General features: G+C 41.8%; 1 protein-coding gene across 2 annotated transcripts; it reads left to right on the forward strand.

Moving 5' to 3' along the window:
- Nucleotides 1-871: 871 nt before the first annotated feature.
- Nucleotides 872-12,800, forward strand: HSD17B2 (hydroxysteroid 17-beta dehydrogenase 2). 2 transcript variants are annotated; one of them, XM_087739959.1, is made up of 6 exons: nt 872-1,072; nt 1,278-1,534; nt 6,088-6,300; nt 6,616-6,801; nt 9,904-10,041; nt 11,638-12,800. In XM_087739959.1, the coding sequence occupies exons 2-6, from the start codon at nt 1,309-1,311 to the stop codon at nt 11,994-11,996; spliced, it is 1,122 nt and encodes a 373-aa protein (XP_087596085.1). In that variant the 5' UTR covers nt 872-1,072; nt 1,278-1,308; the 3' UTR covers nt 11,997-12,800. The 2 variants fall into 2 exon arrangements, with proteins under 2 accessions (XP_087596085.1, XP_009465531.2); XM_009467256.2 differs by lacking the exon at nt 872-1,072 and having other exon boundaries at nt 1,135-1,534.
- Nucleotides 12,801-15,039: the final 2,239 nt, after the last annotated feature.

Consider the following 15,039-nt stretch of genomic DNA (forward strand, 5'->3'; position numbering starts at 1 on the left):
GGTAATGTTCCTTTAAGAAAGTGACCTCATCTCTAATGTAAACTACCTATAGAGGTATGTAAACGTTCTCGCTGGCTGTAAAAATTTATTTTCAACAGATTTGTCATCCCATAAAACCCCAAAGGAATAATGGAATGGAAATGTGCTTATGTCTCATGTTGAGTTTGCACCCCGCACTTCAATCTTCTGGTATCTGTCTAAAATAAAATAGGTCAGCACTACATTTTCTTTCGGAAAACCAGCTACATCATGTTAGCTGGTTGTGTGATAACCTAGGCTCGCCTCTCAAACCAATTAGCAGGGATTTTTAAACAGGGTTAAGTATGCCTAAGTTGTATTTCAATCCTTTTAGCTGGATGGATTAAAGTTTTCTTATTGTTTAAACAACTTTCAGAGTACACCACAGTAGGTGTTAAATCTCTCAAATATATTTAATTGATTACATTTTTTTTTCCTGCAACTTGCTGTGGGTATTGAACCAGTGATTCCTGTCAAATCTAAGGTCAATGTCATCACCGGAGGTCAACTGAAGGCTCAGTCTCAGGTGTGTTGCATGTGTTCACTGAATGATGTGCCCTTAATGGCAAACCAGCAATCACCCCTTCCCAGCCTCCCAGACCCCCTTGAATGTCAATTAACCGTAGGAATTCACTGAATGTGGAGTAGGTAAATAGCCAAAGGTGTGCACTAAAGCAGGGAAGGTCATTTTGGGCTTTTTGTTGAAAGAGGAGGGTGGCCCATGTGTAATAAAGCCCACCGCTAACCACGTAGTTTGCACTACAGAGAGTAAATAACCCTGTCCTGACTCATTTTTCTCACTGCCCATCAAAAATCAGCTCCCCTGAAACTACACCCTAAGTTTTTAGGCAGGAAATTCCAACTATTTCCCATAAAGGAAACTGTTCTTTTTTCATTGTCTAGGAAAATGTAGTTTAAACATATAAAACATATAGCAGTTAATTTTTTCCTGAAGCCAGCACTTGCTACATCATGTCTATTCCCAGTGCTGTCAATCATTATCCAGCCAGCATACTGTTCAGAAGGTGGAGCTGTCAGGCAGAAGGAATAAAAGGTAAGAAAAGGAAGGCTTCTGCTTCTTGCTGATGCTAAGAGAAAGTGAGATTATGTCAACCCTTTAAAAAGAGTCCTCTTTCTCTGCCCCACCCCCTGCTCCTATATAACACGTGCTGCATGTAGCAACACCTGCTTTTACCCAGCTGGTGGTGGGGTGTCTGTCCCTGCTTCTTGCCCCTGCTAATGGATGCTCTCACCGGCAGCTCCCTTGGATGGCTCTGTGCAGGCGTCACCATGCTTTTTGGGGTGACCATGCTCCGCATAGCCAAGAGGAGCCCGGCGGAGAAAGCAAATGTGCTGGTCTGGAGCCTCCTGCCCGCCTTGCTGGGGCTGCTGTGCGTGGCCATGCTGGGCACTGGCGGAGGGCTGGTGGTGGTTTGTACCGTGAGCCTCGTCTCCTCCGTGTACCTGGGTGGCAGGGCGCTGCTGCCTGTGGGCGACAAAGCCGTGCTCATCACAGGTAAGGTGCTGTAGATGTGCTCCGGGAAGCGAAAACTGGCTTTTCTCACAAGTGGGCTGGAAAATTTTGTGTCCTTGGGTTAGGTATCTATGAAATGCATGCTCGTAAAGTTTCCTTTTATTCTTTTTGCTCATTTTATTTGCTTTGCCAGAGATGCTTTTTCCAGGTAAATAAGTGTTCTGAAATTAAGTAGAAAAGCATCTTAATAGATGCTATTATTTTTTAGTGTCTCATTTAATCTTTACAAGTAGCTTTTTAGACATACTTGTGAAATTAACTGGTGCAAAAAGCATAAGACTACTTATGATGGTCTCGTTTTTTAGGAGAGACGTTAATTTCTGGAAGCCCTCAGAACACTACTTTCATACATTAGTTTTGTTTACTTGAATTTATTGCAGTGGTTACGGATGTACGGTTATCTTTTGGTGTGCGCGTTTACACAGTGCACGCTGTGTATATCATGCATATATTTCAAGATGCTGGTTTGGTGCCACCTCTTTGAAACGATGTATGAAATCTTTCAGGAGCGAGTAATTTCCTTCACTAGCAGTGAAAGTTCAGAGCTAATGAATTCACTCTCTATTAACACTCTGATCTACTCAAAACCCCCTTTTAGTTTGCAGGGATGGCATTTTTGTAGTTTTATGGCTTTTCTCCTGTTTCTTCTAAAACTTTAAATATTTTTTATTTGTGTTTATCAAACCTTTAAACCGGAGTGCCTGCCAATTGTGTCTTGCACTGTTAACTTGGTTGGGGTTTTTTTTGTTTGTTTGTTTTATTTTCTATTTTTCCCCTCTGGAAAGCTGAATTAAGTTGCTTTGGTTTATATAGCTATTTCTTGCAGAATTTCATTTTGTTTCATAGGGACACCTGGAAATTATTTAGATTTGCCTAGCAAGCATTAAAACAGGGATTAAATATAAAAGTTAAAGAGAGGACAAGAAAAGCAGCGAGTTTTCCCCTTGCGGTTTATCTGCCAGCTGGGTTTCTCCCTGCAGGAATATCGGAGGAAGATGGGTATCAGGCAGGGGGGAACAGGGAGCACTCCTTTTCCACCCATGCAGACACAGGGGTTGCACTTGTGCTTGGGCATCTTCTTGCTTTTGTAAGACTGCAGTTCTTCAGGAAAGAACACTTTCTCAGAGCTTACCTGCTCTAGAGAATTTGAATCAGAGCAGTATAAGGGAGTGAAGAGCATTTGGGTATATTCCAGCAAGTGAATGTGCTTTCTTTGTACCTGTGCTGTAACTGTCCTGAAGAAATCCAAGTTTGGACACTTCTGACAGCTGATGCATCTGAGGAGGCTCTTCTTGATCTTTATTTGAATCCAGACTGATACGCAATCAAAGTCTCCATCAACTGAAATGAAAGTTTTACTCAGCACATTTCTTGGTTAAATTGCTCTGATTGTAGTACTCTTCCCTTTACCAACTGTAGGATGTGTGTCTGCATGCATGTGCAGGTGCAAGGTGTCTTTAAATCAATTTTGGTGTCATTTTCTCCAATTTAGGCAAGACCTGAGGCAGGCATTTCATGGGAAATGGTGATTTATTTTCCTCTTCTCTCTCCCCTTTCAGCCCCCCAGGGTTGAAGAATGCTGCTGTGCTCTGGGCAGCTGCCACATCTCACTCGTGAGGCAGCTGCCTTTGGCCAGAGGATGGAGTAATCTCTGTGCTTCTCTCTCTGGGCTTTGTCAAATATTGTTCTGGTCCTCTTTGGGTGTCCCTTGTACGGATACTGCTGTGCGTTATTTATTTAAGCCGGCAGTTCATCGGAGTACCATGATAAGGGAAAACTGTGCACAGTGGTCAAAATGCTTTTTCACGTGAATAACCGTGGGCATGTGAGCAGTCTTAAAGTCATCGGTGAAACATTTCTATTGATTCTCTTGCTAAGTGTGAATGCTTCAGTGTCCTTAAACAGAAGTTTCTGGGCGTGTGAACACTTTAGTGTAGTTTGGTAGACTCAATAGCCAGCTTCCCTAAAAATTAGGTTACTATGAAGACCTGAAGTAGCAGGAATTGTAAAATTCTTGCCTTGGTTATTCTGTGTGCAGTGGCCTGAATTTCTCCAGTTAATTTGGTCTTTTCATTCTTGGTGCGTGACTTGGTGTTTCTGATGCTCAGTGTGACTCGATGATAAATTCTTGTTAACGATTCAGTTACAGTCAGTACTAACTGCTTTTCTTATAATAAATCTTGTAATAGTTCACAAGTTGTTATTTTTGACATAGAAGCAAGGGGGAGGTGGGAATTCTCTGTTTCTTCCCTATGGAGACCTAACTACTCTTTGAATTTGATGAGTTGAAGGGTAAAGTTTCTCTGGACTTCAATAACAGGTCTGAAACTCAAATCAGACTTGTTTTGTTAAAAGCTGGGGACAAACCCAGCGGCAGGCACAGATAAACACAGCTTTTTATTTCCTTCTCAGGGTTGCTATGCCCATCCTTAGTTGTTGAGCACTCTGCCCCTTCCCAAGTTACAGCTGTGTTGTAAAACTTAATTAATATGTAACTCTGTGGCTGTGTACTTGCTGGGAAGGATGAAAGGGGAAGGATTTGATCCAGAAATAGGGTTTTTCACAAAAAAAAAAAAAAAGGGAGGAAAGACACCCCACCCCCAAACCCAGAAATCTGTCATGTCTTTGGGATATTTGCAGGCCTCTTCATGTCTCTTTAGGGGAATTCCAAGAATGCAGGTTTGTTCTCTTTTGGGTCAGGGCTGTGAGAAGCTAAGTGTGATATATGTGGTGCTCTGGTGCATCTTCAACAAACTGCAGACTTCAAAAATGCCAAAAAGAATCCATTTTTTTAAGAATTAAGTAGAGCATGAGTAATTCTTTTCAACATCTTGCACTGATTGATCCAGGCATTTAGTATGTGTTTCTTTCAAGTCACCTGGAATTAATTTTTTTCACCTTTCAGGATAAAGCCCCAGTTAAAAGGCAGAACCCAGAAATGAAGATCTAGCATGATTAAGATGAGTCTCTATGGCAGTCAAATTCTATTGACTATGGATTTTGAGTGCAGGAGCAGGCCTGTGAATAACTATGGTATCTGCCTCGGTGTGTCAAAATCGCAGATTAACCCTAATAAGTTTCTGGTAGGGTTAAGTAGAGAGTATCACAGCTCTTTCACAAATGAGGAAATAGTAAAAAAACTGGCGGGAGTCCCAGCCCTTTGTCCTGCATTCAGGTTTCCAGCCATGCAGGTGGGTTTGGAAGCTGTTGATTGCTATTGCAGGAGATAGCCAAACCCTGGGATAGCTCCACGGATCTCGATGCACATCAGCATCCAGGAGCTCTCTTTGCTGCAGTTACAGTGGAGGGTGTGGTGCAGTATTGTGGGACGTGCTGATGGATCCCTGTTTTACAGTGTAAAAACTGCATTAATTTCTTAAACTCCTCATTTTCTTCCTGATATTGTCCTTTGCAAAACTCCTGCAGCACAGTACCTATAAACTCCTTCCCTGTCTCTAGCAGGGCTCTGTGTTGCTTCATTGGGAGTCTTGGTGGGCAGAGGGGTGAGATGTTTCCTTCTTCGCTAAGAAGTTTCTTTGTAGATGGGAAGAATGGAAACCAGAATTAAAAAAGGACACCAGGAGAGAAAACACTTGAAAGTATCTTAAGATAGCAGCAGCAAATTACTGTACTCAAAGGGAGAGACTTGTGAATCAATTGAATTATTTGTTAAATATTCTTCGTTGTTACCTGGTGGGAGGAATTGCACAATCGTGATCACAAAGATAATTTTTGTGTGTTTGCTTTAATAGTGCTTTCTGCATTTGGTACTTCATTGCTCCATATGGACAAAGTCTGGGAATAAATTTGGAAGAGGATAGAGAGGATAAGAGAAATTCTGATGCGAGTTTGCATGAATTAAATAGCTGGTGCCATTTGGCTTAGCCTAAAGATGCCATTCTGAAGCTTTCTTAGGGTTTGGAAGCACTGAATTCTTTTGCAGGTAAAGAAAACAGTTACTTAGCTTTGGCTTGGTTGCAGCCTGTGACAAAAAAGTGTTTATCAGAAGGATATGGATGGTAGATGTTTGAATAAAATAATGCTGCTACTTGAATTAAGAAATAGAACCCAACAATTTGAATTCCAATGCCCTATAATTGCTTTGCCCATCTGAGATTTCAAATTAAAATGTTTGTGTGGTTTTTCTTGGTTTTTTTTTTTTCCTAGATATTTTTTTTAATCAGGTTTCAGTCTGAATATTTGTATAAACCTAATCTAGGGTTTTATTTCCTTCATATGTATGAAGTAAGTCTTAGAATCTGTCAGTGGTAGAGCCTCAGCTGATACCATCAGCTCTGAGCCAAGAGGACATGGTCTATCAATCTCTGTGGAACATGCAAAGGTCCAAGTCCTCAAACCTTCAGATCTGAACCTTTCTTCCTACTGTCATATGTATTTCAGTGACTTTATTTCATCATCTTTTTGGTTACATTTGCACGTATTTCCAATGCGTGCCTCTTTTTTTTTTTTTTTTTTTTTTTTAAATGATGGTTTAGGACAGACCCATTTATCAAGTGTCTTTTTGATGCTTTCAGGAAGCGACACTGGGATTGGACATGCACTGGCCAAATACCTGGATAACTTAGGTTTTGTTGTGTTTGCTGGGGTTTTGAATAAGGATGGGCCTGGAGCTGAGGAACTGAGACGGACCTGTTCTCAGAGACTCTCTCTCCTGCAGCTGGATATAACCAATACCACCCAAGTCAAGGAAGCCTATCGAAAAGTCTCAGAGAAGGTGCAAAATACAGGTACAACTTTTTTCCATTATAATGGGAGTACTAATGTAGCTGCTTACAAGGTGCATCTCTTACCTGTTGGCTGCATTATGTATGTAGATCATTTCCACACCACAGTCTGTGGACAGTCAGGGTATTTGTATTGATGACTCCTGCTTTCTGGGACATATGAAAAATGGCGATGACTGTTCACGGAGTGGGTACTGTGTATCTGTAGCTGCAGATCATCTCTGCTTTGATCTGGAGGCACCATCCAGCTCATCAGTTTAACCTTTATGGAATTGATTTCATGCTGTATAGCAGCCCTGTGCTTTCTCCTCTTCCCAGGACTCTGGGGAGTCGTGAACAACGCGGGCATCCTGGGCTTCCCTGCCAACGGCGAGCTGCTCCCCATGAGCATGTACAGGCAGTGCATGGAGGTGAATTTCTTTGGGGCTGTGGAGGTGTCCAAGACCTTCTTGCCATTACTTCGGAAATCCCGGGGGAGGCTGGTTAACATGTCCAGCATGGCAGGTGAGCTGAACTAAAGCACCAAATACATTTCTGGTGCAACAGGAAAAACAACTAACTTTCTTGGCAAAAATGCTGAGGAAGGTGTCAGTCAGTCTTGCTTGTCAATACACCTACGGAATTAATATCTAGGTAACGAGTGCAGGTTTTTCTTTTGTTTGGGAGACTATTTCCAGACTACAGCCCTTAAAGAAGAAGAGTTTATTTAACAGCATATTTTTAGCCGTACTAAAAGAGAGTAAAATCCAGATCTTGTGTTATAGATGCTATGGGTGATAGGTTTGTGAGCTTCCAGAAAGATGGGTGGTAAATCACAGATGTTTCTATAACATGTTCCAGCAGAAGTCTGTGATGACCTCAGTTTGTGTGTCATTGAGCTGCACCGTGAAGATGCCCAAAAGCTGTCTGCCTTTTGCAGAGACAGGCTTTCTTCCGTTTGGGCTGCTTACACCTAAAGTTTCAACCTTTTTTTAATACTTTGGGTTAATATTGGAGCATAAATATCTTTGGGTAAGTTCATGACATTTGCCATTTGTAAAAGTCTATAATAAATGTTAGATATTTCACTTGAGTAGCTCCACCTCTCCACCTTTTGTAGGGCTCAAGTACTAGAGTGAGAAAGCACAATGATAAAACACCTGCTGAAGAGAAACATTTAATTCTTCAAGAGCAGGAGCCAGTTTTATTTTTTACAGCATTGTACAGTTGTTTCCAGAGTGCACAGTCCTAGAGCATGGTCTGCTAGTAACTTGGGACCTGAAGAGTGTGTGTGTTTGTGTGTCTTTAAAAATATTTTGGATATCTTCTTAAAAATACTTTAGCCTAACTTATTAGCGAAGTAGTATTTTTTTTTCCATGAATAAAATAACTGTGTTAAAATTATTAACAGCATGTAGTATGCTTTCCAGTTTTGTCCCATAAATTGGATCCTGTGCTTACTATATATATGCCTTTATAACATGACCTCCTATTCTAGGAGGACAGCTGAGATGCCAAGATGTAGGAACCGAAGTAACACAGTAGCTGGTAGCCAACAGCTGAGGAGCAAGAATGCTCCTTTGAAAATGAGACCTGCTAGAAGCAGGATGTCATGATGCCGGAAAGTATTTTGGCTTAAGACCTCTTAGAGGATTTACCACATTGTCTGCTTCCCAAACTTTCCTTTGCCCTGTCTGCTTGGACCCTTACTTTGCAGTTGGTGTCCACCCGAATGCTGTGGTATTGCCGGGGTGGCTTGTGAAGGTGTTACCTTGTGTTCGTAGCTTACGTTGAGGATGTGGCCTCAGCCTAGCTCTGACACTGGTGTGTTCTGTTTTCTTTTTATAATCCCAAGTGTATTTTGTATCTGCATGCCTGTGTTTATGGTTTGTTGCTGACACTTAAAGAAATCAGGACAGAATTATCAGAAGGACCTTTCTGGTGCTGCTCTGCCCACCAGCCTTTGCAAGCACAAAGACAGAGGACAGACCTCTGTTTTGTCTGAGCACCCAAGTGAAGCTTACATTTTTAGTGTTTTGGGGCAGATGTCTTAACTCTTGGCATGAATCCCCAAGCTGCCTTGCAGGGATAAATGGAGAGCTTCCCTGTGCTGAATAATTTGCCCTTACAGGAGTTGATAATGACCCTGCTTAAACTATAGTTGTTCGCACAGATGTTCTTGCATGTGGGCCAGTTTGGGTAAATAGCTGCCTCTTAACTCAGGGTCTGAGGGTCCTTTGGTAAAACATTAGCAGAAAAGTTAGCAAGGTCTCATTGTGCCGAATGTGTTCCTGTCTGTGTAGAGCTAATTTAGCTGGACTCAAGGTTAGCCTGACCTCAGAGGGGAAAAAGTATGTGATTCAATTGGCTCAAATCAATTGAAACTCAAACTTATTCAGATGCATACAGAAGAATAATTAACATATAATTGGCCTGACATCTTCAAAGCAATGATTCTGTGTATGAAGCTCCCGTGATGCCTTGGTCATTGCAGTACAAAACCGAATAAACGTCAGCAGTGGCTTACCTGAAAATTCCCCTCTATCAAAGTATTTTCTTTTAAAAGATTCAAATACATTGAGACAAGTGTGTGATGCTTGAAATGGAGGCTGTACCAGAGGATGTGCCAAACTGCCCATGCAGGCAGGAGAAGGAGTGATGTGCCTCAAGGAGAAGGGTTGTCCGCTCTGTTCCCTCCTCCCTGCTGTGCCAACACAGCCCGTGGTGGCTGTGATGACCCCTCAGTCTGGCAGTGATACTCTGTGCGGTGATAACACCAACCTTGTGGAGAAAATAGGGGGGCTGAAGAAGGGGAAGATGCTCAAATCGAAGTGTCTTTGGATTTTTCTAAAGCTGAAGAAGTTACAATCTGCCAGTTTTTGGAACAGAGGAAATCTCTGTATTTGGAAGATATTCTTTTCTGGAAGCTTTTGTAAACATATGGATTTATTTTAAATTCACCTGAAATATTGGTTGTTTTCTATCTTCTTCATGTGAACAAAAGCTGCTGGGATTGGAGAAGATGGGGTATAACTGTAGGGAGGCGATCTGCTTCCATGATGGGTCTTGGAGAGTCCTGTCACCTGGGAGATGTGATTCCAGCTTTGGTTTGTCCACAGAGGTTTTCCTCACTCTTGCACTGTTGTCTCTGGTCTTTCTGAAAGAACTGGAAGATAAGTTGGCTTTATAAAGCTAGAATTGAGATTACTTACCCTGTTGTAACTGTGGTTTATAGTAGGAGCTTGAAATTCGTGTTACAGTGACAAGAACAGCGGCATTAAACTATTGCTTCACTGTTTATATGAACTAAAACATTATCTGTGTTTCTGAAACCAACAGTCGTAATTTTCAGCAGTTTTTACCCTTAAATGCAATACAGTTTATTTTTTCTGCCATACAAGGTGTCTTATCGGGTGTTACTGAGCATAACTGCTATAAGCAACTGCTAATTTACAACTTTCACTTTTTTTTAACCTCCAGAAAGAAATTATTCCATCACTGGCTTGTCTTTAACCTCAGTGAGAGCCGTGTAATTTTGGTTGCGCTATAATCTTCCTTCTAAATCACGAAAATAAAGGCTGGAAAGAGCTGCCGTTGAGCTTTATCATGTTTATATTGCTCCTGCAGGAGGCATTCCACTACCAAGGTATGCTGCATATGGTGCATCAAAAGCAGCTCTGTCCATGTTTTCTGGAGTAATGAGACAAGAGCTTTCCAAATGGGGAATTAAAGTTGCTGCAATTCATCCGTCAGGCTTCCGAACAGGTTGGTATTTGTCATTTTGGGTAGTTCTTTCTGCCTCGCCTCTTTCCCTGTAGTCCAGCATCCTCAAACAGAGCCCTGAATGATTCTCAGCAGTTGGACTTTTTTCCCATTCTTCATGTTGGTTATGGAAATTAAGATCTGCATTTTTTTGAGAGCTGTTCCCTCCAGTTCTGCACACTGCCTGCCTCTGCCTTTCTCCTGGGCAGAGGGGAGAGCTCTCGTTGCTTTGAGACAGGGTGGTGTTCAGGCAATTAGTGCTTTCCCTCTGCTCTAGCCTTGTTGAAGTTAAAATAAGGAGCATCACTGTGTGGTTGATTTGAGTGTTACGGTTTGCTTGTCCTGCCCGAGAGCTTCAGGACTCACTGTCAGTCCTACCTTTCTCAATATCAGAGCTCTCTTTATTGAGCTGCTCAGTCTTGCATTGAAGTACCTGCAGCAATACCTGTCAGCCTGCTTACTTGCTGTCAATATTACTCTATATAGTCCTGAGCTTCCCTCCCCACTCCTTCTCTCTGCTGTGCTCCTGCCGCTTTCTATTCCAAATCCTCCCTACACTGCTCTGAGCACTTTCTGCAGAGCCCGTCTGGGTTACAGACTCATCTCCTGATGCACCCCATGCCCACCTGGGAGTAGGGTGGGTGTCACACAGGTCCCCACTCTGTGGACATGCCTGGCATCTACCTGAGGACAACATCAAGTCCTACTGCTGCCTACTCAGGAAGTCCTGGTGATTTCATGGAGACAATTTTTATGTTGATGAAAAGCAAAATGGTCTTTTTCATAAAAGCCCGCACCCTTGAATGCCTTCCCTCCTGGGGAGGGCCCTGCAGGGCACGGGGCTGACAGTGCCCACGTGGTCAGTGGTACCTGCCCAAGGTTTTTACCTCCAGGGCCCCACTTAGCTGTTGTCAGACTTCTGGATGAAAACTTCATGCATCAAAACAAGTCCTGGTATTTGATATTTAAGTATTTATTTAAAGATTTTTATTTATTTGCAATGCTTAATTCATGATAGGCAATAAATGTGTTGGAAAAGCCATCGCTTCTGTTCTTACATGATGCAGATGGAGGAAAAATAGAATTTTTTTTTTTTTTTTTAAATCTGGCCTAATACAAGCCTTATCCTTCATGAAACTAGTTATTGAAATATCATTGTCACTAGTGAAAGAGGAGCTTAGCACTTGGCCAACCCAAGTGAATCCTGTTCATCTTAGTTTGCCTGTCTTTCCTCAGTCACTCACACCTGTTAATAAATACTGATTAGAAATACCCACAAAATGAATAAGAACAGAATGGCAAGGGCCAAGGGGGGAAGGAAAAAATGCCAGCTTGGCTGTGAGAGCGCCTTTTTAGGTAGAGCTGGTAACCAAATTGTGTATGAACCCCATGCTTTTTGTGTAGTCTGTGCTTTGTGCTTTCCCTTCTCTTCCAGGTAAAAGTACTTGCAGGTAACCACGTCTGTTCTTCACTGACCCAGTTTAGAACAACTGTGAAGCAGGGTGGTGGTGAAGAACAACTTATTGACTATTAATTAAGGTGATTTTTTTTAATTCAACCCCAAACCCACTTCACTATCCTGTGATGTTGCTACTGCAGGTATACAAGGCACATCCGACCTGTGGGATAAGCAAGAAAAGGAGCTGATGGAGAACCTCCCAGCAGACACAAGGCGAGACTATGGTGAGGACTACCTCCTGGGGCTGAAGGACTACCTCTTGCACATGCCCGCGTGCTGCGACGCCAACCTCTCCCCTGTGCTGAGTGCTATCCTGCACGCTTTGCTGGCCAAGAGACCACACGGCTTGTACACCCCTGGCAAAGGGGCTTATGTGCCTCTCTGCATCTTCTGCTATTTTCCTCTCTGGTTCTATGACTTTTTCATTAGTAAGATGCTGAGTGCCGAGTCTGTCCCAAGGTTGCTGAGAACATCAGAAGCTGAAAGCAAGAATCTCTAAGGTATCCATCAACGTTTGTCTGTCTTGATGAGATAACTGGGAAAAACTCTATTGTAAGACATTGCTATTTATTGTACTGTTTGTTAAATTGCATTTACACTGCCTTGCAAACAGAGGTAAATCTTTGTGTTGAGTAATGTTCAGGAAACATGGTGGATAAACAGGAATAGAAAGCTATTCCCAGCTGGGGCCTTCGTGGAGGAATTTCAATGTTTTCCTGATGTCTTTGTATCCTGCCTTCTGTGTAAGGTATCTCATGAGGTTATATGGTTCCTGTCTGCTTCAAAAGGCACCACCGACACACAGATGTATAACCTGTATTTTAAAACAAAACAAAAAAAATCCTTGAGAATCAACAACCTTCTTAAACGTTATAAGGAGTTGCATATAGTCCTATCATTGGAGAGATTTAGAAATGTCTAATGCAAATCTTTCTTACTGCAGCTTCACCCTAATATGTGGGGTTTTTTGGTTGGGTTTTTTTTGGGTTTTTTTTTTGGTTCTGTTGCTGTTGGACCTAAGAAATGATTGACCTTTTTTCCTCCAAGTTTTGTGAAGTATAGTTATGATGTTTATAATGTGTCCTCTTTGCTAGACTAAGCAACATAAATTGGTTGGGGGAAAAATTAACAAAGATAGATTAAGACCTTCACAAAGAAGCAAACAATGTCCTTCCTACAGTATTAGAAAAAGTAATAGTAAGTATATCAGCTGCTATTTTGATATGACTGTCTTGGTCATTCTGTGCATTGCCTGTATATGCCTGTGCTTCTTTAATTATTAGTAAACTCTGATCTCACTTCTGCTTTTTGTACAATTCCTTACTTGTTTGTGGGTTTATGAAGACCTCACGTGTTTGCACCTTCCTGTGTCTCCCTCTGCTTTGGGAAGAATTTGTGCTCACTCCTCTAAGATCAGTCAGTCTTCAGGTTGGCTTTACTGGAGTCCAGTGTCCATCTTCTGACAGATTTTGGTCACTCCCATTCCCTAAATTCATTCTAGGAGCAACAGGTGCCTCCCTGCTTCTTGTTGTCCCTGCGCCCTACGCCATAAAACCCTCGCCAATGCCAAGAGGTTGGGCAGCTCGCCTGTATTTTTCCTACCCCACTCCCTTTTTGCATTGCCCTTCACATCCTCAGGCTTTGAAAGGCTGTGATATTTTGAAAGAAAGCCTCATCCCCTTGAGTTCCCTGGTTTAGCCATCTGTCCTGTGCCTTGCTTTGACAAGATGCATTTGTTTTCTGATGATGAAAAATTAAAAGTCATTACATTCTGGGCTTTAAATGTAGATACACTTTTTTTCCTTTCCTTTCTGAGCAACTTCTAGTCTTCTGTCATAATCCTATTCGTGTGATGTACTCTTGCAGTCAACTGAACAAAATCACAATTTAATTTGCATCTGTAGTATTTCTTCCATCTTTTTCCTGCATCTTTTACATCAATGAAGACTCCTGTCAATGCACAGAGGATGCTCAGCAGACTTGGCCCACTGTTTTCATTTGTGCCCCAGTGTGGAAATCCTCCTGTCCTGTATGTTTTTTCATGATTGCTGCTTTTGCTACTGAAGCTTAGCTCCTTGTGGGTTTATATCAGTCCCCTGATTACAGACTTTTGCTTTCCTTTGAGAAAGTGTGACCAAAAATATCTTTCACTCAGAAAATCTGGGACTATTTCTATCTCTCTGCCTATTTCTTCCTTTATTTCCCAAATTTTTTATTTGTCAGCAAAAGTGCATAATAATTAAAAAAAATATATTTAGTAACTGGATTGTTGTGACTCTTTGTCTCGTCTGACCCTTTGTGCTTTTTGGGGACCAGGGGTACAGCCCCTCCCTTCCCAGGCTGCCTTGCTCCCATAGCAGGAGAGCACTGAGGAGGAAGGTGGTGGGGACCTTCTCCAGGGAAAAGGTGGCGCTTGGTGCCGTGTTTCAGGCAGGACGTGATCCCAAGTGTCTCAAAGGCAGCTTGTGAGCTGAAAGGAAAGGCGGGTGCCCTGGCGTGCAGAGCTGGGGGCGTGCTGGATGGCAACCTCTGAATTTTGGCTGCCTTCAGGGTGAGGGAACTTGCTGCCAGTCAGCCTGTCTCCATCTCCATCTTCGACGGAGGTAGTTGTTTTTCACTTAACCATTTTAGGTGTAACTTAGATGGGCTGGAATTTTGCCCTTAGGTGCGTTTTACATTATACAACCAAAATTCCTCTTAGCAGCCACTTGGCTGTTTTGCATAGCAATCTTCATAACAATCTTTAACTGTTGCTTTGTTATTTGGCTGTGGCTATAAAATGTAAATTTTTTTTTTTCTCCCCTTCACTTTCTTAATAGGAATATTATCTTGCACATTGCAGGCATATTAAACTAGGCATCTACATGGAAGATTTGATTTAATTTTTTTTTTTTTTTTACTTTTATTTCCCAGGACATGTGTGTTCTAAATAGTCATTTTACATCTCTTCACCTAACTACAAAGATATCTTAATAAGTCTCAAATAATTGTGATATCAAAGATTGTTATTGTTTTGTTCCTACAGGGATCTTACTTTGTGTTTTAAAGATAATTCTGTTGTAACACATTATTGAATTACATGTCATTTAATGGGCTGTAGTATTAGAGGTAAATTTTGTTTGCTAATGGCTTGCATTGCAAATAATCCAAACTGAGGCTGGGAGAACTGCAGAATAAATCGTGGGTGCTTGTAGCCAACGCGCCCATGTGGATGTTAACGCTGATGCTAGCTCGTGCTCTTGAGGACCAGTGTCTGTGTTATGCTCCTTTGCCTACTATAACTGTTGCTCTAATACAAAGCTATTTTAGGGGTGGGAAGAGAGGACGTTTAGTTCTAGCAGTGGAAAGTGATGTGTTAAAAACCCCAAACTAACCACCGTGATTTGGGCCTACTTTCAAAGATAACAATTCTAACAAAATGCATATGGGATGAAGACAAGCATCTGAGAAATTGGCCCTAAAAAAGGACTGTAATAAATAATATTCTAAAATGTCACTTAATGCCCCACACTAATCAAGTGTGTATATATTAAAAACACACG

Source organism: Nipponia nippon, unplaced genomic scaffold (assembly GCF_047370975.1).
Source record: "Nipponia nippon isolate SJK-2023a ecotype South Korea unplaced genomic scaffold, ASM4737097v1 scaffold_7, whole genome shotgun sequence".
Classification (NCBI taxonomy): Eukaryota; Metazoa; Chordata; class Aves; order Pelecaniformes; family Threskiornithidae; genus Nipponia; species Nipponia nippon.

Excerpts from the sequence above, each read along its gene's own strand:
- HSD17B2 (XM_009467256.2), top strand. The coding sequence starts at position 1,258 with ATGGATGCTCTCACCGGCAGCTCCCTTGGATGGCTCTGTGCAGGCGTC. Across the intron at positions 1,535-6,087 it reads CAAAGCCGTGCTCATCACAG|GAAGCGACACTGGGATTGGA; the intron begins GTAAGGTGCTGT and ends TGATGCTTTCAG. Across the intron at positions 10,042-11,637 it reads TCCGTCAGGCTTCCGAACAG|GTATACAAGGCACATCCGAC; the intron begins GTTGGTATTTGT and ends TTGCTACTGCAG.